At 48.0% G+C, this 27,005-nt stretch overlaps 1 protein-coding gene across 4 annotated transcripts in view; it reads right to left on the reverse strand.

Moving 5' to 3' along the window:
- The window catches only part of CCDC92 (coiled-coil domain containing 92), a 447,549-nt gene that overhangs the window by 69,520 nt on the left and 351,024 nt on the right, over positions 1-27,005 (reverse strand). For all 4 annotated transcript variants that reach the window (XM_069619696.1, XM_069619695.1, XM_069619697.1 and 1 more), the window contains exon 3: positions 26,579-26,620. In XM_069619696.1, coding sequence (XP_069475797.1) covers positions 26,579-26,620 — 42 coding nt within the window. The remainder of the gene's footprint in view (positions 1-26,578; positions 26,621-27,005) is intronic.

Consider the following 27,005-nt stretch of genomic DNA (forward strand, 5'->3'; position numbering starts at 1 on the left):
CCTGCCAAGTCATTCCAGAACCCCCGAAACCCACTCCTCCCTTCCAAGTTAACAGTATTCAGTATCTGGTACATTTTGGATACTACCCCCTTCCTTGTTGTGGCCATGTCTAGCAATTTTTCAAAGGGGGTAAACTGTCTCTGCAGATTCAGGCCCCAAGTCTGGTCACAGAGGATGCCCTTCAGGCGCAAGTATTCAAAGACTGAAAGAGACCCCCGCCCAAGCGCATCTCGCAGCTCCTCGTATTCGAGGAACTCACCCTCCTTGAACAGTTGCCCCGCCCATTCCAGCCCCCCATCCAACCAGGACTGGGCATTCCTGAATCCCCTGTTACCCAGTCTAAGCGGGTGGCCCCAGAGCGAAGACATCGGTGAGGGCCATGAAGTGAGGTATGCAGTTGTGGGGCCTTCCTTCCAAATCGACCAGAGTATTCCTAGGGTTGGGTGGGTCTGCAACTTATTTGGGATGTGTTTGCGCGGCAACCACAGGAGGTCGCGAACTTTCAGAGGGTGGGCATCCATGTCCTCCAGATAAGACCATTAGGTGCCCATCCCCTCCCTCATATGCTCCAACAGGACCCTTAGCTGGGCGGCCCGGTGGTAGAGAAGGAAGTCCGGCAGCCCGAAACCCCCCTCCTCCTTAGGTAACGTTTGGATGGCCCTCCCTAACCTTGGGTTCTGCCCTTGCCATACAAACTCTCGGACTGCCCTCTGTAAGTCTCGAAACATCTGGTCTGGGACCCCCGTTGGGAGTGCCGTGAAAAGATACAACAGTCTTGGGAGGATGTTCATCTTCACCGCTGTCATGCGCCCGTACCAGGACAGGATCATACCTCCCCATCTCCCCCAAATACCTAATGGAGTCCCTCCCCACCACAATCCCCGCACACCTATCCCGGTGGTCCAGCCCCGGGTCCTGAGCCCTCATAGGGAGTAACATTGATTTTGATGCGTTAATTTTTAGCCCCGAGAATTGCCCAAAGGTCGTCATCAGGGCCAGGAGGGGGAGGAGCGAGGAGCTGGGCTCCACCAGGTATGCTAGAATGTCATCAGCCAACAGGGAGAGCTTGAACTCCACCTCTCCTTTTTTAATCCCTTTAATGTTGGGGTGGGCTCGGACCGCTATGGCTAGGGGCTCCATCGTCAGGACATATATTAGAGAGGAGAGTGGGCATCCTTGCCGCGTCCCCCGCGTGAGAGGGAATGAGTTAGAAAGTTCTCCATTCACCTGCACTCTCGCCATTGGGGCCCCGTATAGGGCGGAAACCCAGTTCCTGATGTGAGCTCCGAAGCCCATTCGACAGAGGAGGAGTTGCATGTACCTCCACTCTACCCTGTCAAAAGCTTTCTCGGAATCCAGGGAAAGCAGACTTGCATCTAGGTCTGATTCTTGGGCATGGTGGATTAGGTCTATCGTCTTCCTGATGTTATCAGAGCCTTGCCTGCCCCCTATGATCCCCACCTGATCCCCGTGCACCAGCTTGGGCATTATCCCCTCCATCCGTTTGCCTATCACCTTGGCCAGGATCTTAACGTCTATATTGAGGAGGGAAATCGGGCGATATGAGGAGCATTCAGTGGGGTCTTTGCCCTCTTTGGGCAGAACCACAATTATGGCCCTCATCATGGTGTCCGGCAGAGAGCCCCCCTTTAACACCCCGTTAAACACCCTCACCATGTGAGGGGCTAGGCTAGCCCGAAACCTCTTGTAGAAGTACACAGAGAAGCCGTCTTCCCCCGGGGACGTTCCCACTTTCATCCCACTGATCGCGTGCTCCACTTCCTCTTCCGTCACCAGGCCCTCTAGACCCTCCGCCATTTCACCTGTCAAGGACGGGATATGGATGGAGTCCAGGAAACCTTCTATCTGGGTGTCATCCCCGTCATACTCTGACGAGTATAACTTTTCATAGTAACTGCGAAAGGCTGCTCCAATGCTCAGGGTGTCGTGGTTCAGTGATCCCCGATCATTCTTCACCGCCCTCACCGTTCTGTTCCTCTGAAGCTCCCCGAGTTTCCAGGCCAGAATTTTGTCGGCTCTGTCCCCCTTCTCATAGTATTTCTGTTTCACTAGTTGGAGGCTCCGCTCGGTTTTATGTAGCAGGAGGTCTTTCAACTGGAGTTTGTAGTTTTCTAGGGAGGCAATCTGATCCCTTTCCAGGGGTACCTCCGGGAGGTCGCCCGGCTGAAGTTGGGCTATCTTTTCCCTCAGGGACTTTTCCTGGGCCTCCCTCTCCCTCTTTTTCTGGGCTCCCATTCTAATGAGGACACCACGTAAGGTCGCCTTGAAGGCGTCCCACAGCACGTGAGTGCCCACCTCTCCATTGTCGTTTAACTCGAAGTACTCTGAGATGGCGTCCTGCACTTCAACAGGGGGTCATTACATTTCCATCGCCCTCTGCTACCACTCTGCCATCCCCCTATTATGGTGGTGCGGACCAAGTCGTGGTCGGACCAAGGGACCGGGTCTACCCTGTGGCCAGAGACATGTGGAAGAAGGGGTTCGTCTACCGGGATGTAGTCTATACGGGAGTATGATGTGTGGATTGCTGAGTAGTATGTGAAGGAGGGGAGCCCGGTCCTGGGAGTCAGAATAGTGTCCACCAGGCCCAGCTCCGCATTAACCTTCTGGAAGGTACGGGTCATGGTTTCATCTGCAGCCCTAGTGGATTGGGGCCCCAAGCGTTTTCTATCCAAAGGTGGGTCTAGGACCATATTGAAATCCTCCCCCACCACCAGCATCCCGTGAACAAACAACTTCAATCTGTCCTTCACTCCCTCCCAGAATTGTGCCTGGCCTTCATTGGGACCGTACACAACTGCCAGAGTCAGAGGGGAGCCCCGCAAAGAGCCCCTTGCTAGCAGATATCGGCCCTCTGGGTTCTTCACCGTGGCTTCCACTTCAAAGCCAACATCCCTTGCTAGCAGTATGGCTACCCCCCTTTTCTTGGTTCTGTGGGATGCGCTGAGGACCTCCCCGATCCCGCCGCCCCGCAATTTCGGTTCCTTCCCCCGAGCCCAGTGTGTTTCCTGAAGAAATAGCAGGTCAAGCTTTGCCCTCCTGAATTCCCTGCAGACTAAGGATCTCTTGGTTGGGGTGTTCAACCCCCGCACATTAAGGGAACGCACGCCCAGGGCAGGCAAATCCTCAGCCATTGTCTAGGATCAACATCTTACTGGATAGCTGGCTCATGGCACTTTTCCTTTCCTGCTCCTTTTGTGTTATAACCTGATCTCCCTTGCCCCCTCCCCCCGCCCCCCAGGTGGGCCTCAAGCCTGTCCCCAACTGCCCCCTGGTCCCCCCTTCAAACTGAACAACCCCAACTATTCCCTCGACCCCCACCCCCCACGCCGGCATCCAGCCAAATAGTTCCACCATTGCTGGTTATTGGCCGGACCACCAGCCTACCGCCTCCGGCTGGGCTAATATCAGAAATCACTTCTCCTTGAGCCCCCACTTTCCCCTCCACCCCCCGAGCCCCCTCCCCCAGGTAGCCGCCATACTTGCTGTTTTGGGGGGCCCCTTGCGTCCTTGGACACCATGGTCCTGGAAGTCGACTCGTCTTTGATCGTGAACCAAGTCCTTTGCCCGGTTTCCCCGTACCCCTTTTGCACTTCCAGATTGGTGTTTAAGCTACCAGACTATCCCAGGCCCGACCGGCCCGCTTCTCTGTGTCCGGGGTCGGCATCCTCCCTGTCCGTCGTCGGGGGCGGCGGGTTCAGTTTCTTAAATTTCCGTGGACCCGTCTTCTTTCTCCTCTCTCCTTGTGACCTGCGTTCTCTGGCTCCTTCTGCTGCGAATCCCGTGGGTTCCCTCCGTGGGGGCGGGTCCGACACGTACTCTTGGATGGCTCCCCTTATGTCGTCCTCTGTAATCAGGGTCGACCGTTGACCCTCGTACTCGAACAAGAGGGAGAAGGGGTATCCCCATCTATAGCGCACCCCCTTCCCTTTTAGCATTTGTGTCAGAGGGCGGCACATCCTGCGTTTGGCCAGCGTGTATGAGGAGAGGTCCTGGAAGATGGACACTTGTGCATTGTTATAGGTAATCTCCCGTGTCTTTCTGGCCTCCTCCAGGACCTTCGCTTTCTCAGTGTAGTAATGAAAGCGGACAGAATTGACCAGGGGCCCCCAGCTCTGCCCCCCGCTCTGTGGACCCGACCAAACATTGGTTCGGTCGTCATCTCGTTCGAGAAAAGGAGAGTGATGATGTCCCTCACCACCCGGTTTAGTTCTCTTTCCGTTTCTCCCTCCGACTTCGGCGCCCCAAAGATTCTGAGGTTGTTCCTCCGTTCTCTATTTTCGAAGTTGTCCATTTGCCTGGTCCTCTCCTCGTCTCTTTTTTCAAGGGCGGTTATTCTCAGGGACATGTCCAACTCTTGGGTCGCTGCTGAGGACTGGTTGGCCTCCAGCTGCAACAGTGTGTCCTCGACCTTGTCCACCCTGCGGTCCATGTTCTCCATGTCTCTAATCTCCTGCACGACTGAGGCAAAGCCCTTTTCCATTGTGAGGGTCGCTAATCTCCCTTCTGGCGTCCTGGTAGCGGTACTCCTGGAGTGTATGGCGTGCATGGTGCCAGCTCATCCGATCTTCCTTTCTCTCCCTCCGGCCGGTGGTCCTCGGGGGCCGATGGTCCCGCTGGGGGACTACCCTCTCTCCTTCGGGCCAAAACCGCTCCGTGGGGAGCTAACTTTGAGTGGGCACACGCCCCACCGGCCTCCGGCGGGGGCCTCACACTCTTTACACTCCTTTTCTGGCTGTTTGTGGCCGTCTGTCCCTGTGGTGGGGAGGTGGCGACGACGTGTGTCGAGTTGTGATCGGATGAGGGTCCAGGCTAGGCCTCTGGTGTGCTGGTTAGATACTGTCGGCCATGTTTGCTTTAGAGTTCGTCTCCAGGCGGGCACTCGCCCTGGGAAGGAGCCCAGGGGCCACCACCTGCGTAGGTCTCCTCCCGCCTGGGCCCCTCGCCAGCCGTGTCCCGCTGCTGTCCGCTGTCCACCGTTCTGATGGCCCTCGCCAGAGTCCGCTAGACGGGGCCTCCGTGCCCCTGTTGCTCAACTCCGTGTCCAGGAGCTCGGGTCAAGCGGGCTGCCTCTCCTTTGGCGGGTCCGCGGCTCGAGTCGCCGCCACCTGGGGCTTCCTCTCCGCGCTGGTACCGTTCTCCTGTGCCGCGGGGCCCCGCCGCTGGAGTCCCCACCGGCGCGCCGGCGCGCTCTGTGCCCAGAGTAGGGAAGGGGGGGGGTCAGGCGCGCCTGTAGGCCTCAACGGCAATCGCGCACCACGACTCCCCACGCAGCTCCGAAGGCGGGCAGGGCCTCTCGTGGATTCTCTCGTTGGGCTGCGAGGCCTCGTTCTCGGGCACCCGAGGGTCTTTCGGCGTCGCTCTTTCGCCCGGTGGGGTCTCCCGGGGTTCACCGCCACCGAGGTCCACAGATATTTTATGGGGGGATTGCGGGGGGGGGGGCTCAATCCCTCAACACGGCCCAGTTTCGGCGGGAGCAGCGTCTTCAGGCAGCCATCGCCTGTGCGCCCCCTGGTGGCCTCCGACTGCCTATGTAAAGCTTGGATGACAAGTCTTCGCTTAATCCCACCACCCAGTCCATTGACATTCCATGTCAGGAGTCGCAGGGTTTTTGTGTGAGAGCCAGACCTTGCCATCCGAGGTAGAAGGGCTTCTGTTGAACAGTGTATATGAGGTTTTGGGGAGAAACTCATACTGTTGTCTCGCAGTGTGGAGTAACTTCGTAGGAGTAAGCATGCAGTGCTTTTTGGACCCATAAAAAACCGTAGTTAAGAAATTCCCCAACCCCCTCCCTATAACTCGTCCAACTTGAGGCATCTGTTGCATGCACAGAGGTTCACAACTTTTCCTATCCCCCCTCCCTATACTTCCACCCAACCTGGAGTATCTGTCGCCCAAACCAAAACATAAGCAATTAAACTAACAAATCCACACTCAGCGTTCCATTCACTCTAGTCTCCAATCACTGCTATACAGCCAATAGATAAAAGCGTTACCTATCCTATTCGTACTGTAACCACAGTGGGGGTCCATTTGGATGGGCAGCCAACTATTCTGGTGGCTTATTCTACAGTAGTTTGACAGAGTATAAACATGACATTGTATAATACTCATCAGGAAGTAAACGAAGGCAATCAGAGTGAGTTCCCTCTCGTATCAGTTATTCTCTCCGTTTGGCAGTAGTTCCGGTTCTTGTCGTGGTCTCTCGGGTGGTGCTCTCTCTGGTTGTGGCCGATTTCTATCGTTGTCTTTGTTAGGGAGAATTCTCCTTCTAGGGCTAATTTCCCTCACCTAGTGAGTCCCCCAGCAGCTTTGCTGGATTTCTGGAGTTTATTTTTTCCACCTGGTAAGAGTGTACATCCTTTTTCACTCTTACGTGTGTTTTGGCCTGTGTGATCTTGGGCACTGGAGCACACCACTCCAGATGCCCCTGTTCTTGTATGGGTTACACAGCACCCTCAGTGTAGTAACGCAGGGTTGTCTTTTAGACTTGCCTCTGACTCCATTTCGCTGGGGCTGACTACTGTCCCCCAGAGAAAGGTAAAGTTGCCATTTACTTTACATAGTCACTTTTACCACAGACCCAGTACACCCCATCTTACATGGAGTACTGGAAAGGGCTAATCTGTACCCGTTTTCTGTCTGTACCTCCATTGTTTCGCTCTTTTAACATTTAGACTTGTCTAGTGGCAGTGGTATCTACCCTAACTTTTCTACTGCGATTATATTAGATAAACGTGGTAATGCTTTTGGCTATTTTAACAGCCTTAAGCATAAACCCGCTTGACCAAATCGTCTTTCTTTTGGCTCCGGTTGGGTTTATTCGCCATTTCTTTTTGTTAAAGTCCTTCTTGTGTTTTACTTTGCACGGCAAACTAGGTTCGCCTTCTTTGTTCACCGTCTTTTGGCGGGCTTCTGCAGAGAAGCCCTCCTCTTGGCGCCTGGGTGTCTAAGTAGACTGAATGTGGGGAAGGGGTGTAGTCACCCCCTGCACAGGGTATCCTAGGAAACCCAAGTCACACTTTGCCATTATTGGCTGAGGTGGTTGTCCCGGCTGGACAACCCCCCTGCTGCGTGATTGACAGCCAGGCTGTGTGAATGGGGGTTTTGCGCATAAAAGGCAGGTCTCTTGGGCTAGCAGTCAGAGTCGCCTCTGGAACTACAAGGAACCGAAGAGAAGCGGACAGAACAACGGCTGCTGCAACTACCCCGTCCCGGTGAAGCCCTGCTGCAGTCCTGAGCTATCTACCCTTCGACGACTAAGAGAATATCCAGTCCGGAGTCTTCTTCCCTTAAGCCTGGTGGGGATAACCAGCTCATCTTCAGACAGAGGTCTCCGTCGTGGTCGAAATCGCTGCACACTGCTGTAGTGGTCCGGATAGCCGCCTTCCGAGCCTCTCCTGTTTTTAAGGAGCGCACCTTTTATTCGTTGTCGCTGCTGCCTGCTTCATCCTTGTGTGGTGCAGACCTCTTTCAGACGTCCTCCTTCACAACGAAGCTCCAGGAATCGTGGGTCTGCGGGAAACCAACAGGAACAACTGCCAGGGCACCAGCTGCACCATTGGAATAAGGTACTGTGTTCTGCTCGAGGAAACTGGGTGAATCCCTTTTCTTCATCTTCAAGGCTCGTCCTTGTCTTCCCTCCTTCTTATAACTTCTTCTTCCGAACATTGACAATATCAAAGTACTTTTGGGGTACGCTGAATCGTGAACTGTCTAACGGTGTGATCTTCGGCAACAGGTCTCCGGTGTCACTTAACCCTGGCTCCGGCCCTTCGACTTTTGAACTCCTGTTTCTGAGTGTTTCTCGATGCTGTTTGCCTAACCTAAATATTGCCTGTGATTTTTGCCTCCAACTCCCTCTGGGTATCTCAGGTGCTAAGTGTGTTTTTGCCCCGGTAGCATTTCATGTCACAGATATGCTTTTATTTAGTAGACCGAACTGTCAAAAAGTGATCGCAACCGTATCCGCGGTATCGTGTTTTGTTCATAACACCGGTTCATTCAAACACAGGGTACTTACCTTGAGACATACTGTACAAAGTGAATTGGTTAGTTGTAGTATATTTGTTTAAAGGTTAATAGAAGTGTTGTGTTTATAAATGATGGTTTAAAAATAAATGTACTTATATTTATATTTTTTACCTGAAACCTTGAGTCAGTGTTTACTTGAGTCACAGTAATTGTGGTCCCTTTGTGTAATCTCTGCTACTGCTCATACTCTTGAGATAAGCTTGGCTGCTCTGCTACTGCTACCACTATAACTTAGTAGTACAGGCTTGTACTAAAGGTAAAACTTGCATTACCACCTGTGGTCTTAATCGTGTGTAGGGGTCCCTAAGGGAAATGCACAGGACTCTGCCTAACAGTCTTGCCTGCGGTTCGGTCTCCAGTCTCCCTCTAGATGATTTTCGGCCCAGCTCCATGCCTCTCTGGGGTTCGTAAAGTGCACAGTCGTACCATTGTAGTAAATTTTCAGTTGTGCAGGGAATAGCAGTCCGTATTTTATGCTGAGAATCTCAAGGCGTTTCTTGAGTGGATCAAAGGACTGTCTCGCTTTCTGTACCTCCCTTGTGAAGTCCAAGAAAAAGGCAATCTTGGAGCCATTATATGTGATGGAACCTTTTGTTCTGGCCATCTCGTCCAACTCGTCCAACTTGAGGCATCTGTTGCATGCACAGAGGTTCACAACTTTTCCTATCCCCCCTCCCTATACTTCCACCCAACCTGGAGTATCTGTCGCCCAAACCAAAACATAAGCAATTAAACTAACAAATCCACACTCAGCGTTCCATTCACTCTAGTCTCCAATCACTGCTATACAGCCAATAGATAAAAGCGTTACCTATCCTATTCGTACTGTAACCACAGTGGGGGTCCATTTGGATGGGCAGCCAACTATTCTGGTGGCTTATTCTACAGTAGTTTGACAGAGTATAAACATGACATTGTATAATACTCATCAGGAAGTAAACGAAGGCAATCAGAGTGAGTTCCCTCTCGTATCAGTTATTCTCTCCGTTTGGCAGTAGTTCCGGTTCTTGTCGTGGTCTCTCAGGTGGTGCTCTCTCTGGTTGTGGCCGATTTCTATTGTTGTCTTTGTTAGGGAGAATTCTCCTTCTAGGGCTAATTTCCCTCACCTAGTGAGTCCCCCAGCAGCTTTGCTGGATTTCTGGAGTTTATTTTTTCCACCTGGTAAGAGTGTACATCCTTTTTCACTCTTACGTGTGTTTTGGCCTGTGTGATCTTGGACACTGGAGCACACCACTCCAGATGCCCCTGTTCTTGTATGGGTTACACAGCACCCTCAGTGTAGTAACGCAGGGTTGTCTTTTAGACTTGCCTCTGACTCCATTTCGCTGGGGCTGACTACTGTCCCCCAGAGAAAGGTAAAGTTGCCATTTACTTTACATAGTCACTTTTACCACAGACCCAGTACACCCCATCTTACATGGAGTACTGGAAAGGGCTAATCTGTACCCGTTTTCTGTCTGTACCTCCATTGTTTCGCTCTTTTAACATTTAGACTTGTCTAGTGGCAGTGGTATCTACCCTAACTTTTCTACTGCGATTATATTAGATAAACGTGGTAATGCTTTTGGCTATTTTAACAGCCTTAAGCATAAACCCGCTTGACCAAATCGTCTTTCTTTTGGCTCCGGTTGGGTTTATTCGCCATTTCTTTTTGTTAAAGTCCTTCTTGTGTTTTACTTTGCACGGCAAACTAGGTTCGCCTTCTTTGTTCAGCGTCTTTTGGCGGGCTTCTGCAGAGAAGCCCTCCTCTTGGCGCCTGGGTGTCTAAGTAGACTGAATGTGGGGAAGGGGTGTAGTCACCCCCTGCACAGGGTATCCTAGGAAACCCAAGTCACACTTTGCCATTATTGGCTGAGGTGGTTGTCCCGGCTGGACAACCCCCCTGCTGCGTGATTGACAGCCAGGCTGTGTGAATGGGGGTTTTGCGCATAAAAGGCAGGTCTCTTGGGCTAGCAGTCAGAGTCGCCTCTGGAACTACAAGGAACCGAAGAGAAGCGGACAGAACAACGGCTGCTGCAACTACCCCGTCCCGGTGAAGCCCTGCTGCAGTCCTGAGCTATCTACCCTTCGACGACTAAGAGAATATCCAGTCCGGAGTCTTCTTCCCTTAAGCCTGGTGGGGATAACCAGCTCATCTTCAGACAGAGGTCTCCGTCGTGGTCGAAATCGCTGCACACTGCTGTAGTGGTCCGGATAGCCGCCTTCCGAGCCTCTCCTGTTTTTAAGGAGCGCACCTTTTATTCGTTGTCGCTGCTGCCTGCTTCATCCTTGTGTGGTGCAGACCTCTTTCAGACGTCCTCCTTCACAACGAAGCTCCAGGAATCGTGGGTCTGCGGGAAACCAACAGGAACAACTGCCAGGGCACCAGCTGCACCATTGGAATAAGGTACTGTGTTCTGCTCGAGGAAACTGGGTGAATACCTTTTCTTCATCTTCAAGGCTCGTCCTTGTCTTCCCTCCTTCTTATAACTTCTTCTTCCGAACATTGACAATATCAAAGTACTTTTGGGCTACGCTGAATCGTGAACTGTCTAACGGTGTGATCTTCGGCAACAGGTCTCTGGTGTCACTTAACCCTGGCTCCGGCCCTTCGACTTTTGAACTCCTGTTTCTGAGTGTTTCTCGATGCTGTTTGCCTAACCTAAATATTGCCTGTGATTTTTGCCTCCAACTCCCTCTGGGTATCTCAGGTGCTAAGTGTGTTTTTGCCCCGGTAGCATTTCATGTCACAGATATGCTTTTATTTAGTAGACCGAACTGTCAAAAAGTGATCGCAACCGTATCCGCGGTATCGTGTTTTGTTCATAACACCGGTTCATTCAAACACAGGGTACTTACCTTGAGACATACTGTACAAAGTGAATTGGTTAGTTGTAGTATATTTGTTTAAAGGTTAATAGAAGTGTTGTGTTTATAAATGATGGTTTAAAAATAAATGTACTTATATTTATATTTTTTACCTGAAACCTTGAGTCAGTGTTTACTTGAGTCACAGTAATTGTGGTCCCTTTGTGTAATCTCTGCTACTGCTCATACTCTTGAGATAAGCTTGGCTGCTCTGCTACTGCTACCACTATAACTTAGTAGTACAGGCTTGTACTAAAGGTAAAACTTGCATTACCACCTGTGGTCTTAATCGTGTGTAGGGGTCCCTAAGGGAAATGCACAGGACTCTGCCTAACAGTCTTGCCTGCGGTTCGGTCTCCAGTCTCCCTCTAGATGATTTTCGGCCCAGCTCCATGCCTCTCTGGGGTTCGTAAAGTGCACAGTCATACCATTGTAGTAAATTTTCAGTTGTGCAGGGAATAGCAGTCCGTATTTTATGCTGAGAATCTCAAGGCGTTTCTTGAGTGGATCAAAGGACTGTCTCGCTTTCTGTACCTCCCTGGTGAAGTCCAAGAAAAAGGCAATCTTGGAGCCATTATATGTGATGGAACCTTTTGTTCTGGCCATCTGTAGTGCAGCGTCCCGATCCCTATAGTTCAGGAGTTTTGCTACGACTGTGCGCGGGGGTGTTCCAGGTATATCTCTGCCCAATGGGATTCGGTGAGCTCTTTCAAAAGAAAGTAATTTTGATAGGGTCTTGGGAGCGAAGAGGTCTGCCAGCCATTGCTCGAGGAACAGCTCCATGCTCGGACCCTTAGACCTTTCTGGCAAGCCAAGGATCTGGATGTTATTCCGTCTCGCTCTGCCTTCTCCTTCTTCCACACGCTCTTCAAGTGCCTTGAGATGTGCCAGAGTTTCAGCCATTTGGTGGTTTACAGTTCTCAGGCCATCCTCAGTTTCTGATATGCGGCCCTCAGCTTCACCAGTGAGGGCCGTGAGTTTTTGCAGGTCGTGTCACAGTAGCGATACTTCCCTACTTATGCCATCCATCTTTTTTCCATGGAGGTTCTTGAGTTGGCGATGGCGTTCATAACATCCTTTAGGGATATAGTGCCATCTTCCGCTTCTGGTGTGTCGCTCGTTTTAGCCTGCATTGGTTGAGGAGGCGGGGCAGAGATTGTATATTTTTCTATCTTGCTCTGCGTTGTCGAGTTCTTTGCTCTATCTTTCCCCATTGTGAGCGGTCTAGCTTTAATATGCCGTTATTTAGTTCCTCCTCAGTCGTCTTCTGTGCCGTCACTAAAGCCAATGAAGTGTACGCTCTGGGCGAGATATATGGGCTAGGATACTTCCAGTTGTCACTGTTGTTCCAGGGTTTTGTGGAAATCAGTCTATCAGATCTCCGTCATTACTTATTCCGCTCTTGTCAGTGCCTTGATCAGTGTTTGGTAGTCTACACCTGTGGTACAGTGACACTGGTTGTTTGGTGCACTGTGTGGTCAGCTCGCCAGCTCCAGTGTATCAGTATTACCTTCTTTCTATGCAGGCAGCTTTTCATGCGTTTCAGGCTTGTTTGTTGTTCTTGGTGCCGTTCTCTCCACCCAGTCAGTAGTTTAGATGTTGAGGTCAGCGGTACAAGCAGTATTGGGTTAGTGAGGTCGTTGCATGGGCGTGCGTGTCGCTTCAACCGCGTGAGTAGCGCTGTTGAGGCTGTGTAGAGCGGCATTTAGCGCGTAGGATTCGAGGGTGCCCAGGTGACAGTTTGACAGCTTAGAGCTTGGCCTGAACACCACTCTCAGTGTCTTTACAGTAGGTTGGTCTCACTCATTTAATATATATGGTGTGTGTTGGTGCCACGCACTAGGGATGCAGGTCTCGCAGAAGCGGGGTCGGCTGCAGTATTTAGTAGCTAGCGTTGAGTGTTCTTGCCAATGTCTTGCTTTACATCGGTGTCCGCCACTTATGTTTACCTTCAGAGCAGCACCCAGTCCGATCGCCAGTTCATAGTGCAGGGAGTGGCCACACGTGGTGATATTTTAGGATTTGCAGGTGTACTTCAATTAGGTGTGGGCAAAGCGCATGTTTTACAGTGTGGATTCTAAGCGTTCATCATCCGTATCATGACGTGACTCACAGCCCGTTCGGTGCGCCGATGAAATAGTATACTGCTTGTCTTGCTAATGCCGGTCAATCACTCACCACAGGGAGCTCCCAGCATCGAGCTGCCTCCCGAGTGCTGCAGCCAGCGATCTCAGTAGCACATCAGGTTTATGTTCTTAGTGTTGTAATGGTTTGCTCCGTCGTGCCGAGGTAAGGTACTCCTGCAGCTATGTATGTGGATTTTTAGACAGTTCTGTTTTCCCGTTACTCACTTGCCGGGAAGATGTGAGAGTTCTTTCTCCTCAGACGCTGCCCGCCTAGTTCGCCTGCTCTCGGAGAATCTTCAGGTTGCACAGGTGCGTCCGTGTTACCAGCTGCGTTCTTTTGGTCTCGGGTGGCTCACGTCTCCGCAATGCATTCGGCGCGGGGGACGCTTGTAGATGTCCGCCTGCTGGGTTTCACCTCTCCTCCCACCGGCCTCCCTCCGGCTGGAGATGGTACCTGCTCATCCTGGTCAGGCTGGGGAGTCGCTCAATATCGCAGAGTGGTCGGGACGACAGAGTCGCATCGGCTCTATGCGCACTTCGCCCAGCACGCAGTCCTGCAGGCTATCTTAGTTAGCCTTTTCAGGCGGTCCACGTTGTTTCTACACCATGTAATTCCCAAATTACACACCGGTTTTGGTCCAAGTTGCAGCGGCCCGTTGCGGAGAGGTTCCGCTGCTTGTAGAACTTATATTCGCATGTCTGGTGAATCAGGAATGCAGGATTTAAAGCAGGATTTAGTTGGCGGCTCCAGGAGCGACGAGGAATCACATCCTCATAGCATGTCCGTTGGCCACGCACCCCAAAATAGCATACTTTTAAGAGGAAGTTAAGTACTTGATAGGCGGGCTGAGCAGGTGCATGATGTCACTAGACAATAAATTGGGAACACTGGAAGGAAAAAGGGACTTTGCTAACAGAGAGGCTGAGAAAACAATAATTAATAAAAACAATAAGTGCTATTAAGACAGAGTTTGATAGAATTGAGAAAGCCAGCAGGGATATACATGTTTTGGGGAATTGTATATTGCCTGTATAAAGCAGAAGGTACACCTAGATAAAATGCAAAGTTGCTGCTCAGAACTGATGCTGCCCAGCCAGCTAGGAATCATCTTGACTCCCAATAGCAGACCAAGAACAGTGTGGGGCCTTTCGGGCAATCGCCTCTAGTAAACTCTCGTAATAGATAAGATTTTCAATTGATTTCTTCAAGAAATGCTCAGAATATCTGGTACGAATTCCCTATGAGTTTTTGGACCAACTGGGAGCACGGGTGAGGGTCCATAAGAGAACGGTTGATTGTCTTTATTGTTAAGCCTGTGCAAGATGCAAATGGTTGGGAAGACTATTTTGCTTCTAAATGTTGGCATGATGATCTTAGCTAAAGTTTTTACTCAGAGGCTAGGCATATGTATAGGGAAACTGATTCACACAACACAATATGCGTTTATGAGCAACCATTACAGTGCAGAAAAAGTCAGAACAAAAGCTGCTATATTGTATATCTCAAAGGGAAAACAGGAACCACCGGCCACAGTCTTCCTTGACACAAGGAAAGGCGCTGATTGTGTACGCTGGACTGATTTAGCAGTCAAACAAACAGCTTTCTTCAGGTGTACTCAAGCAAGGTACAGCACCAAGCTGTGGCGCTCCTTGATATCACAGGATATCCGGGTTGGGGCTGAGTTCAATCGCTGGCTAGATGGTTCCAACAGACCCTGAGCGTGGGGTGCTAATGGTTTGAGAAAAGTGCCTCCACCTATTAAATTATAGTCAGAAAGTCTGTCATAAATGTATCATGATATCTGACTCCTTTCCAGGGTGCCTCACCCATGCCCAAGTCCATGGACTTGCCCCTCTCCAGAGACCTCTTTCATTATGACCTGATCCAAATAATGTCAGCTTTCTGATCATTATGTGATAGATTCTCCCCTCCCTGCTAAAACAAAAATGCATGAAATGTGTCTGTATCTTACTCACACCTGCCACTTCTCCCCACAGAAAGCCACAGCTTTCATCTCCTGTAAACAGTCATCATTGTCTCAAACATCTGCAGTCATACAGTCACTAAAATACAGCTACACCAATGCATTATCACATGGGACACTATATTGCCAACTACAGCCAGGCACCCATCATCTAAGTTCAATGCCACCCAACCAATGAACAACCAGCATGACATCACACCAGGAACTACTGAACTAAGAGTTAACCCCTACAGTCCCAAGAACCCTTGTTTTTCTTTTCCATGGCTAGTAAAATAGAAAACAGCATTCTGAGCTCACTAAATTACAAGGGACTACATCAACATTTATAGAGATGTTCAATAGGCTGTATAATGAGTGCCAGAGAAAATCGTAACAATTGGTATCAATCATTGAACCATTTATATTGGAAAAGTTGATGCAATGGGGTTCCCCCTTCACTTTCAACCGGCCAAATTAATTGCTTGTTGTAGCATTTCATCAGAACTAAATTACCTCCTCCATCATTGCTGGCCCAGAGGTATATAAATCCTTGCAACATGCAGACAACATGGTAGTATTTCTTTGTAACCCTGAAACCCGAAGATGTTGCAAAGACTGCCGTCACAAAATAAACTGCGGTAATGCATAGCTAATGCCACCCACTGACAACCTGGGAATCAAGTGGGCGAAAGATTGGGTAGAACATTTTTGCATCTACATTGCAAAGGAATTAAAGAGAATATTACTGACAAACATCAGGAAAGTAACAGAGCTAATTGGTTACTTCAGGAGATGGGAGAAATTGATACTCTCCATGTGGGGTAAAATTCTGTTAAAATGTGCACTACTAGGAGTCTCTCCAGATGCTACCCATGATAGTAAATGTGAAGGAACTTAAATCTCTATATAAATCAACAAACAAAATTCCTGGTGTGTGTGTATAAAAGCGTCCTAGTATCCCCTGGTATATTGTTACGAGGGACTCTAAACAGTGCAGATTTGAATTACTGAAGATTCAGATTTACCAGCAGGCTTTTATGTTATGTTGGTTTATACCGCACACCACTACCACCGATGGGTAGTCTCCAGGTTAGTGGGGATAGGTTGAGAGGATAGGTTCAGAACCAGGAGCAACTGGCATATGTGAGTGTTGTTTTGTATGTGGTAACTTCTGCGAGAGGCCTCGTGTATTGTAACCGTATGGGTAAGATTCAGTGCCTTAGGTGTGTGGTGGTGTCTTGTGTTGGTGTGTTGTGTGGGTAAAGGTGGGTTTGGTCGTGCGCAATGGTTAGATAGTGTTCATAAAGTCACAGTGGCCATAGCTGTAAGATAATCCGGTATCTTGATGTGTAGTAGCATTGTTGATAGTTTTATGGACTATGTGGGCGGTGCATTCTAGGTGTGCTTCAGCATCTGGATATGCTGCGTGTGAACATAGTATCAATTCTCTGTTTGTTTATGTGTAGTGTGGCTAGTTCCAGGCCTGGAGTGGTGGCGTCAGTTATGTTGGAGGAGCAGAGGGGAACATGGGTTAGTAAATCAGCCAGTTTGTTGGAGCCACTGGCGCAGATCTTTGGTTGCCGCTTGACGATATCTAGTCGTTCTTGTTTGTGGTTCTTTGGCCCATCTTGTCTCCTCTCAAGTTGTTTGTCTGTGGTGTTGTTGTTGCTGTTGTCCCTTCGAGGCTGTCATTGTCTGCTGAATAGACAGGTTTTGAGCAGTTTCCTGAAGGTGATGTGGTCTTCTGTGGTTCTAATTTCTTTTGGCATGTTGTTCCAGGAGTTAGCAATTAGACGTGAGAACGCTGTTCCACTGAATTTCCTTTTTTCATAGTGTTTTGCCTCTATTTGTATGTTGTTGATGTTTCTTAGTTCCCTCCCTGGGGGCGATACCGGCTAATCTTGTCTTGGAGGAATTCTGCTCCTTGGTTATGCAATGCTTTGTGGACAATACAGAGTGCTTTGAAGTTGATGCACTTTTTTTAACCAGTAAGCAGTGTAGGCTTTTCAGTGCTGGAGTGATGTAGTCTCTTCTGTTTAGTCAGCTGCTGTATTTTGCACTCTTTGGGGTTTCTTGGTAAGTCTTTCTTTCTGGCATTCCTAGGCGAGGCTGTTTGCGTAGTCAATTCTTGTAAGTATCAGAGGTATGGTTGTGAGGGTTCTGTGGGGGAAGGAGAGGTAGGGGAGTAATCCTCTGAGCAGTCGTAGGAGGAAGAAGCATTTGTGGGCGATTGCGTTGACTTGCGGTTCCAATGATAGTCCGTTGTCCATGAGTATTCCTAGGTTTTTTACTACATTGGTAGTCTCTGGTTGCGTTCCCATGCCGATCGGCCAGTCCAGTAGTGGGTTCCCTCCGTCGAATCATGTGAGGCAGTTGTTGAGGCTGTTATTTTGTACCCTGCACCAAGTATTCCCTCGCCTACATGGAAATTGTAAAACCCAATGTGGGCTAAATCGGAGGAACAGATTGTCATTCAGTAACCCTTAAGCCCTTCTCTCCAAAGCCAGGAGAATTAATTCCACAGAAATGCCACTGTCACTGAAAATTACATTCTGAAAAATTCACAGACTGGTTTGTCAGTAATGGGAACAATCAGCCTTTTGGTTGGGTAACCACTGCCTAAATTCCAAAAGAAGGATTACAAAAGGGATTTACCCCACTGAAAATGTATGAAGGGATGCCAAGCCAATTTAGTTTGAATTTCTGCAGGAAAGAACAACCTCACTGAAGGAGAAGGTAGCAGATACATAGTGCTGCAGGGCCTTCTAAGGGAAAAGGTTGGAACGCTCTCTGCCGCCTTAGACGACGAACCGAAGATGGGTTGACTGTTATGTCAGAACAAATTTCAAGCAAATGATCTGATACATTTGATTGTCTCCTCCAAACATCTGGTCTTGTTTGTCTGGTGCAGGAGTTCTCACAAACCGTTTCTAGGGGGCAAAATGATTGGTTTGATCTTTGTCAAGGGGCCACATTGATCACTGGCCAAATTTCAAAGCCCCCAAAACACTAGTAGCCCCATTTTAGTGAGAGTAGGGGTTCCAATTCCAGAAAAATAATCTGTGACTCTTAAAAGCGCATGAAACAAGTGATACTGATAAAAAGCTACATGATTTTCAGCATGGGGGGTTTGGCGGTTCTACCCAAGGAACTTTGATTGCCACTTGTGCATAATGGTGCATTCTAAAGCAGATGGGCAAGTAACATTAGTAATATATTAAAGGATGCAAATATCAATTTGTAGTGAGGTTTGGGATTTCTTCCACAGGGAATAATTGTGAAAAAGTGCCAAAGTAAAACATACTTTGATACAGTAACAAGCAGAGAAAATGCGATACAGTGTTAAAAAAGAAGCAATTTTTACAGGGGTTCGACAACTTCACAAGGACTTGTAGAAAATGACTGCATGTTTGTGCCAGTGCCAAGCATAGGAGAAATTAACTGTCACTGGGTGCCATTTTATGCTCCGCTTGGCATATCATGACAACACCTGCACATGTGAGGCTGTTCAGTGCCTCACGCTTGTTAACTGTTTGAACTATTCAGGTGGCTACTCATCTCTCACATAGTGCCAGCTTGCCCTTCACAAATCATGCCAAAGGGCTGACTTAGCATTTAATCTTTTACGAGATTGATAAATGTACTATCATAAAACGGGGTAATAAAAACACTTGTTATTACAGCACTTAGAAGCAAAAAGAATCTGGTCTGAAGTGTTGTATAGTAACACAAGCTATATCATGCTTGTGAGGCATTGTTTGGTTCTGGGTGACGCTACTTAAGCGTTTGAGGCTGCACTTAGCATATGATGGCTGCAACTGGACACATGAGGGCTGCAGCTTATATTTGGTGATTATAGCATGCATAAAATATGCTCTCAAATCTTGACACTAACACTCCCTCTGTCCTCAATCTTCTTGACCGCTCCTCTGCCTTTGACACAGTTAACCACAACATCCTGATCCCACGTCTCCGTGACACCGTGGGAATCACAGGTCAGGTTCTGGCATGGTTAACCTCTTTTCTCACCGACCGCCCATCCCAGGTGGAACTCAGAGCCTTTCTCTCGACTACAGCTCTCTCAACCTGTGGTGTTCCCCAGGGATCTAACCTATCCCCCTGGTTCTTCAACATCTAAATTGGCTGCCCTGGCACGTGTGATTGCCACTTTCACCTCTAACTTCCAGTGTTCCGCAGATGACACGCAACTATCATTCAGACTACCCTCAGCCGCTTCCTCCTCCTCGCTCATATCTGACTGTCTGTCCGCCATTCAGTCATGGTGTGCTGCAAACGACCTCTGCCTCAACGCCAGTAAGACTGAGATCGGTCGCATTGGGACCCCTGCACCCGCTTTCCCACTTTCACTCTGGCCGGCCTCCATTGGCCCTGTGCCCGCACCAACCTGCGAGGCAAGAAATTTCGGGGTCATTTTTGACTCCACTCTCTCCTCCTCTCACATTTCAAACATCTTAAAAAAGTCTAACTATCAGCTACACCTCCTCAGAGGTACTCTACTTTTTCTCACTTCCCCCCAGCGGCTCACTGTCTCCAGAGCCCTGATTCTCTCTCTGCAACAGCCTCTTCCTTAACCTCCCTTCTTCTGCCCTGTGCCCTCTGCAACTCATCCAGAACAGGACCGCACGACTTATCCTTGGCCTCAAGCACAGGGACCGCATCTCTCCTGCGCTGAAATCCCTTCACCTGCTCCCTGTGGCTGCAAGGATAAAAATTCTAGACCCTCTGTATTGTTCACAAGGCTTTCTGGGGCCTTGGACCTACCTACCTGCAACCCTGCTTACCTAAATAATGTCCCTCACGAGCCCTCGCTCATCTACCTCCAGCCTTTTGCGAGTGAGCTGGTTCTCCATGCAGAGATTTGGAGGGAGATCCTTATCCTCTGGAATAGCTCCCCTCCCATCCTCCACCTTGATCCTGATCTTCTTAAATTCCGGAAACTCCTCAAGACTTTCCTCTTCCCCTCTTCCTTCTCTCTCCCTCTACCCTGCTAACCTAGTTCTCTGCTCTTTAACTCTGGCCGCCTGGTGTACCTCAGAGTCTCACAGGCCATGGCACCACAACCAGTCCTCTCTCGCACTTGCCCCAGTACCCATACTCACTGCACTTGAGAAAGAACCCAAGAGAGTGGCTCCCTCTGCACTTACCAGTCTCCACCAACCGGGTGCACTTGGACCTCCCCTCCCTGCGACCGTCTGTGCACTTGCACGATCTGTAGGCTCCGTGCCTGAAGATCGTCTGTCTGTTCTACCTTGTCTTCACCCCTTAAATTGCACTGGTATAAACTGCAGAATCGCTGTGAGGCCTATTTGCTGTATCCAAACTGTTAAATGTATTTTACGGACTTACTCTGCCTGTGCAGACTATTATGGTCTCCGAATTTCAAGGGCTCTGAGTGACTGTTGTTTTTTCCCCCATGTTCCCACCATCCTTGAGCGCTTTGAAACACTTGCCTGTGTATAAGCGCTTTACAAATAAACACTATCAATACCAACTGACAGTACTATGGCATTTGAGGCTGTGCATGGCATATGATGGCAGCAACAAGAGATGTGAGGTTCCATTTAGTGACTAAATAAATAATACATGTGAGCTATTAACTGGTATTACTGGGGCAGGCATTTGAGGCTGTGCATGCACATGATGGCAGCACCAGGACATGCAATGTTGTGCCTTTAAAATAGAATGTGCTACCTAGGCGCCAACACAAGAAAATATTCAAAGGTCAAACCATATGCTTTTGCCAATGCTGATTCTATTTATTATCCATCATTCTCTCGCATAGAATATAGATTTATATTATTAATTGTTATCAGCTTCTCCCACTTACCAGTTGTGACAGTGGCAGACTGGCCTTCTGCTTCGTTCTTGAAGTCGAAGTTGATAGTAATATAAATAACACCTCAAAGGTTCAGAAGAAACTTTCTAAACTCATTATTCAGGCCCCTTTGCAGTAGAGGTAGCGCAAATGTAAGGTCGCTTGGGGCAACAGCAAAAGGCCTGAAGGGTCGCAAATGGTCTGTGGGCTGTATAATGAGTATCCTGCGCTACATTATAAAATAGGATCTGCTTCCTGAGTCATGATGAGAAGAACCTGGAGTGCAGATGCACCTGTGAGCCCTGTGGCAGAGGGAGGAGCAAGAGTTTGTTGGTAGGTGAAAGTTTCTGGAATTCAGCTTGCTCATCAGGCATCTCTTCATTGCTCTATGCAGAGAGCCTCTCATTGAATTAAACTGATTACTGAATAATAATAATGAAAATGAGCTGATCTTGTACTTTCAACTTCTTGCAATCTAGCTTTATAAGTTATTTTATAGTGAACCAAGGGAACAGCAAACTGTAAAATCTCTCACTAAGGTTTTAACTTAGTTTAGTACATTGTTGTGAAGATCCTATTCATTTGAAAGACATTTGAATGCAACAATTCATGCACAAAGAAGAATCCAATTCATAAACATAATTGGTTTATCTATCAATGTTGCCTGTTTAAGTCATGTCAAGCGGTAAACTCGATTTACAGCTTGCTTACTTAGATGCCAAGAAAAATATGGCTGCACTAACTCACTGAAGAATGATTCTCCACCTGAAACAAATTGCAACAGTGCATTCTTAAAATCTTGCTAATGGGCAAAATATTCCATGGAATTCTACTGAGTTCAGTTTCTGACAGATAGTTTTAAGAACATCTCCTGAAGTGCGATGACGAATTTTTCACTGGGGATTTTTCACTCTCTGTGCACTGCATTACCCTCCTTCTCAGCGTCCGTACCTTCATAGAGAGTGCCCTGCGTGTGCAACTCTTTTCTTTCCTACGGACTGCCCCATTAAACCCCCCACACCTCATTCTATATAATGGCAGCCTCCTGTACCAATCGGACTGTTATGAGGTGCTTTGCAACATTAAATAATTTAACAGATTTAAAATAACAGTAAGATCCCGAAGTTCACCAAGGTAATTTTATTAGCAGGCTAGTGGGTGAGAACAAGGTGGTTTCTTTCTGGTATAAAGATATACTGATCCATGAAAAAAGAAACTATTTGAAACTACTGTCAGGCAAGGATGCAGCAGAGACTTGCAGAGAAAGAAGCGCTTGATGAGCAGTCAAGGCTAAGCCGCTGAAGAAGTGGGGGTGATCTGAGGTCTTGGATGAGCACACACAGTCACCAAGTATTATCCTTAGACGGTAGTATATGAAAATAAACAATTTATTAAGCCCTAGAACAAACACAAGTGAATAATGAAAGGCACAGTAATATCACCACTCGAACAACACACTATGTAAAATATATACAGTCACTTTGGTCAATGCAGTAAAGTGCAGAATCCCGCCAAAACCTGTAAGGGAAAAGGGCAGGCGAACTTTATAACATCGACAATCTTCAGAGATGGATATCCCTAATTTTATAAGGCCAGCGCTACAATGAATGGACCCTTGTGCTCAATGCTAGCTCTGCACGTAAAAGCACTGGGTCGTGCGTAAAGTCACAAAGTACAATATCTGAGGAGCTGACAAAGTCAGAGACAGGATTCCAAAGTGTGGAAAACAGGTTTCGAGAGTCAGGGGAGGATCTGCTGTGGTGAACAAAGCTATTCCCAACTTTCAGAGGACTTTAGGAAGCGGAGGCTACCCAAGCCAAGGAGAGGACCACAAGGGATCCTTTGTGCGTACAAATGCAATGGATGAACTAGGGGCCACCTGTAAGTGGTTTCAGTACTCCCCGCCCTTATCTCACTCTGGGTCCAAACCTGGCAGGTCTGGAGAGGGTCGTGTGGAGTACGATTTCCCATTCTTGATTCAGCTTCAAAATGCACAGGTGCTGCGGGTGGAGATGCAGATCTGCTTTACACCAGGAACTGTATCTCTCATCTCGGTTGCAGGGCAAAGAAAACACTGATGCAGCATGTCTCAGGGAACTTGAAGAAAGGAAGGTCACTAACAGCGACCGTCACCGTCGCACAGTCACGCAGGGGTAACCAATTCCCACGGTCGGACACACACTTCTCTCTCGCGGACCAAAGCAGCTGGGACAACATTTGGCAAGAAGGTGCTTTGCAGTGCAAGCTAGGATTCTCCCAAAGCTAGAGGCAAAACTCGATAGGACAATGTTCTTGCACGGGTGGCAAGGTTCGAGCTGGACAGTCCACTGGAAGGCCCAGGGACACTTCGGAGAAGGCTCTTTTGCAGGGCCACCAGGAGACTTCAAGAGTGATTGGCCCCACCACTCCAAGGGGTTGAAACACCATCACAGGTCTTCGGAGATAGAGAGCAAAGCAGGGCTCTACTGGGACAACAGCGGGCTCAGAGTGCCAACCTTCTCCTGCACGGTTCCGGATAGTCCTTGGGTCTGCTTGACTCTTCTGGATACTTGGCTCTGTCTGTAGGTCAATTCAGACCGGTTGCTGATCTGCAGGTCTGCATTCAGGACCCCTCCTCATATTCACACATCCAGTGAGTGCTCGCACCCAGCTGGGTAATGAGGAGATCTTCCCCACTCATGCACGCCAGAAGTGGTCCAATCAGGGACCACTGCCGGTCTCATGTTCTTGTGCACACCAGACATCCTGCCACCAGTAGTGTGGATTGGGACCAGACAGTCCCAGCCCACTTCCTGGGTACCCACACACGGTGGCTTTCACGTGCAACTGCGTGCCCAAATAAGGAATTCCCGGGTCACAAGACCAGGGGGAAGGCCAACTGACAAAATGGCCAAAGGAGAAGACAAAAGACCTCGTGGCACGGCCATGACGGACACTAGCCACAGTCATGAGCCAAATGCGGTAAGCGCGGTATGGCTCAGTAAAACGTTGTAAAAATACATGAAAAGGCTTCTGCTGCCACCAGTCTACTCCTTGGCACATTGTCCAGTTACCAAAAAATCGTTGGTGGATGAAGAGGGTCCGAAAACTCAAGGACCCTATTGCACGATACAGTAATGTACTTTGCGCAAAGAAACACAGTTACCAAAAGTGGCAACAAAGTCAAAAGACTAAGAGAAACAAAGCCCAGTGGAGTAAAGCTGAAGGCTGTGCTCCACTGGCAAAAGTCAGGACAGGAGGCTGCAACAAAAGCAAATAGGGGGTCCACAAATAAGAGGTAAATTAGCATTAAGTGAAATTTGTCCTAACACATTTGATGGCAGCATCTGCTCATGTGGGGTTCTCCCAAACATACAGGTGATTATGAATTATACTTATAGATTCGACTACTCAAGCCTTTGATGTAAGCATATAAAGAATCATCAAATATACGGCATAAAACCAAACGCAAGTAGTAAACATGCATTCAAGATCGATGTTTTAAAATGCTCAACATTGGTCCCACTCATTTCTAGAATAATTGGGGAAATACTTTGTTCCCAATCTGATTGGACGGTGTTATGTGTCTAGAAAGTGCTGTAATGTGTGGTTTAAAAAGCTGTTCTTGATTCTCTGCATATGAATAAAATGTTGCTGAGCGATTTGGCAGGCTATTCTTATGCATTAAAAAGAAAACTAGGAAGCAATGCATTCCAAGTGTTTGGGCAATAGGTAATGGAAAAGGGAAAGGCCTCCCTCTGCCACGAATGGTCTTTTCGCACTGCTCAGTGACCAAGTCTCTATATAAAGGGGAAGTGTTCATCTAAAGACACTTTCCCCCTATAGTCCTATACAAGATCTAATTCTAGGACCAAGTATGGTTTCTTGTCATGGGCTGCTCTCTCTGTGAGTGATTGTTTTACTTAGTCCACCTTTCTTTCCACCCGCTTACGGGGACACGTGTCTGTGAAAGGCTCAAAATCCCTGATCTTCTAACAGCCGCTAAATAACTTGGTATCCCCTTATTCACTGTAGGTGTGGCATTAGCCAATAGAAACAGGTTTGCAGAATCAAAATTGCTTATTCCATTTTTCCGTAGGAGGCCTACCAATTTTTTTCTTTTTTGCACATCTCTGTAACATATGCACATGCTGCTTTGACGTCCTGGGACCTCATCAGATTGATGTTCAAAGCCGAGACTCTGCTCTAGCCATTGTGAAACATCGTTTTGTGTGCACATGGGCCATGTTTTCCCTGCATGGAAACGTTTCTCTCCCTCTTTTCCTTTTTCCGTCAGGTTGCGCTCATTATGTTGTCTTTTAATTTGGGTGTTAAAGGATCTTGTAGCCTGGCCTCACTTAATCATCTCCTTGGGCAGGCATGTGTCTTTCAGTTATTCGTCTAAGTAGTATAATGTGGGCACTTAGAGATCTAATACTGCATACTCTTTCGATGGTATATGGACCAGGTTGGTTTGCATGCCCTGTTCTCTGTTGATGACCTACTTCACTGTTTCTTTTCTTACTCCCTCATCAATGGGTATGTCGACATGTTGCTCTCTAGTGCTATTAATGGAAAATCTCATGGAAGCTACAGGCATTTCTTCGAAAGCTTAAGTTCACCCATGAGTACCAACCCAAATGCTAGAATTCCTCATAATATTGGTGACTATGCCAGGAATACAATGTGGCTATAGGGGCATTTGAGGCTGCACTTGTTGTATGTAAGTGGTCATGTATAACACAGCATCTGCCATTTTGGCAACCTCTTGGGTCCTGCAAGAGATATGAGAGGGAAATTATTGGGAGAAGAGGGGAAGGATGATAGGATACAAATAAGGTAGCAGATGCCCCTCTCTAGAAAGAACATGGCATGATAACCTGTTCTGTGTTTTTTCCCACTTTGAGAGTCCGCAGCCATCGTTTTTTGCTCACTGTACTTTTCACAAAGGAGGAATACCCATTTGCATATCAGTCTTTGTCCCGCCCACAAGGGCGGTCCAGCACCGAAATGCCAGACAAATCTCCTTTGAACAAGAGTACCAACAGCAACCCCAGGCACATGTTTCAGCCTTGTTGGGCCTCATCAGTGAGGTGGAGCATTGCCTCTCTGAGCACAGTGAGCAAGGGGTCCTGAAGTGTTGATAGGTGGAAACCGGCAGAAGTCAATTTCTGTGTGCTGGTATGTTTCTAGGCATACTGTGGTGAGGATAATTGAGGTAACTGTAGATAGAAGGGAGACCTAGCTGTATCCGGATGATGTTAGTGTGCTGGGGGTACTAGCTCATGCTCTTCAGCAGTATGTTAGTGTTCAGTCTAGTTGTGTAGTATAAGGTGGATAGTAGTATATAGTAAGAAGGTTAGTGAGCGACACAAATAATCAAGCAGCCACACACAGCGAGGCATAACATGGCATAGACAAAGATGAAAATGCATAAAAGGCATAGCAATGTATAAAAAGGCATAATGAGGCAAACAAGTATTGGCATAACCAATCGGTTCAGGTTTGCAGTTGTTTATCGTATTTTACATTTATAGGCAACTATGCAGAAAATACCCTAACATATTCAATTCTATTAAGTAGAGTAGTGCATAGGTATAATTGGTAGTACCGACATCTGTTACATTAATACCCATTCTAAAAACGTGTGCCTGAACTAACTTTTAAAAACCTCCTAACACATACAACAAAAAGTAACTTCCAGAATAAGTAAACTACTTTTTTTCCATTCATAATTAATCTGACCTTACATGCTGTCATTTGTTTCTTACCTGTAGGGTCTGAATTTTTAAGCGTCAGCTCATATGTTAAATCTGAAAAATAAAATTTGGAACATCGTTATAGTATTTACATTTCTGTATTCATTAAAGAGATAGGAGAGTGCAACAATCACAAATGGTGTACATAAGGAAAAAACCAGTGAGTAGAGCAATACCTTTGCTCGGTCCAATAATTGATAGTGATCTCTAGTGAGCAAAATGGGTCCAAGTAGTGGAGAGCGAATGTACAAATGAAAACATGGACTGGATGCATCACAGATTGACAGTATATTTTCTACAACATATTACAGCCTTATAGACTGGTGAACAGGCCATTATTGCAGGAAAATGACCTGTCCCCAAGTTACAGACTGAGGTGGAGCTAAAGCCCATAAATTGGGAAACAGTAACTATCCAAAACAATAATGGCCCCTCCCGA

Source organism: Ambystoma mexicanum, chromosome 10 (assembly GCF_040938575.1).
Source record: "Ambystoma mexicanum isolate Mex_15411 chromosome 10, UKY_AmexF1_1, whole genome shotgun sequence".
In the NCBI taxonomy this organism is placed as follows: Eukaryota; Metazoa; Chordata; class Amphibia; order Caudata; family Ambystomatidae; genus Ambystoma; species Ambystoma mexicanum.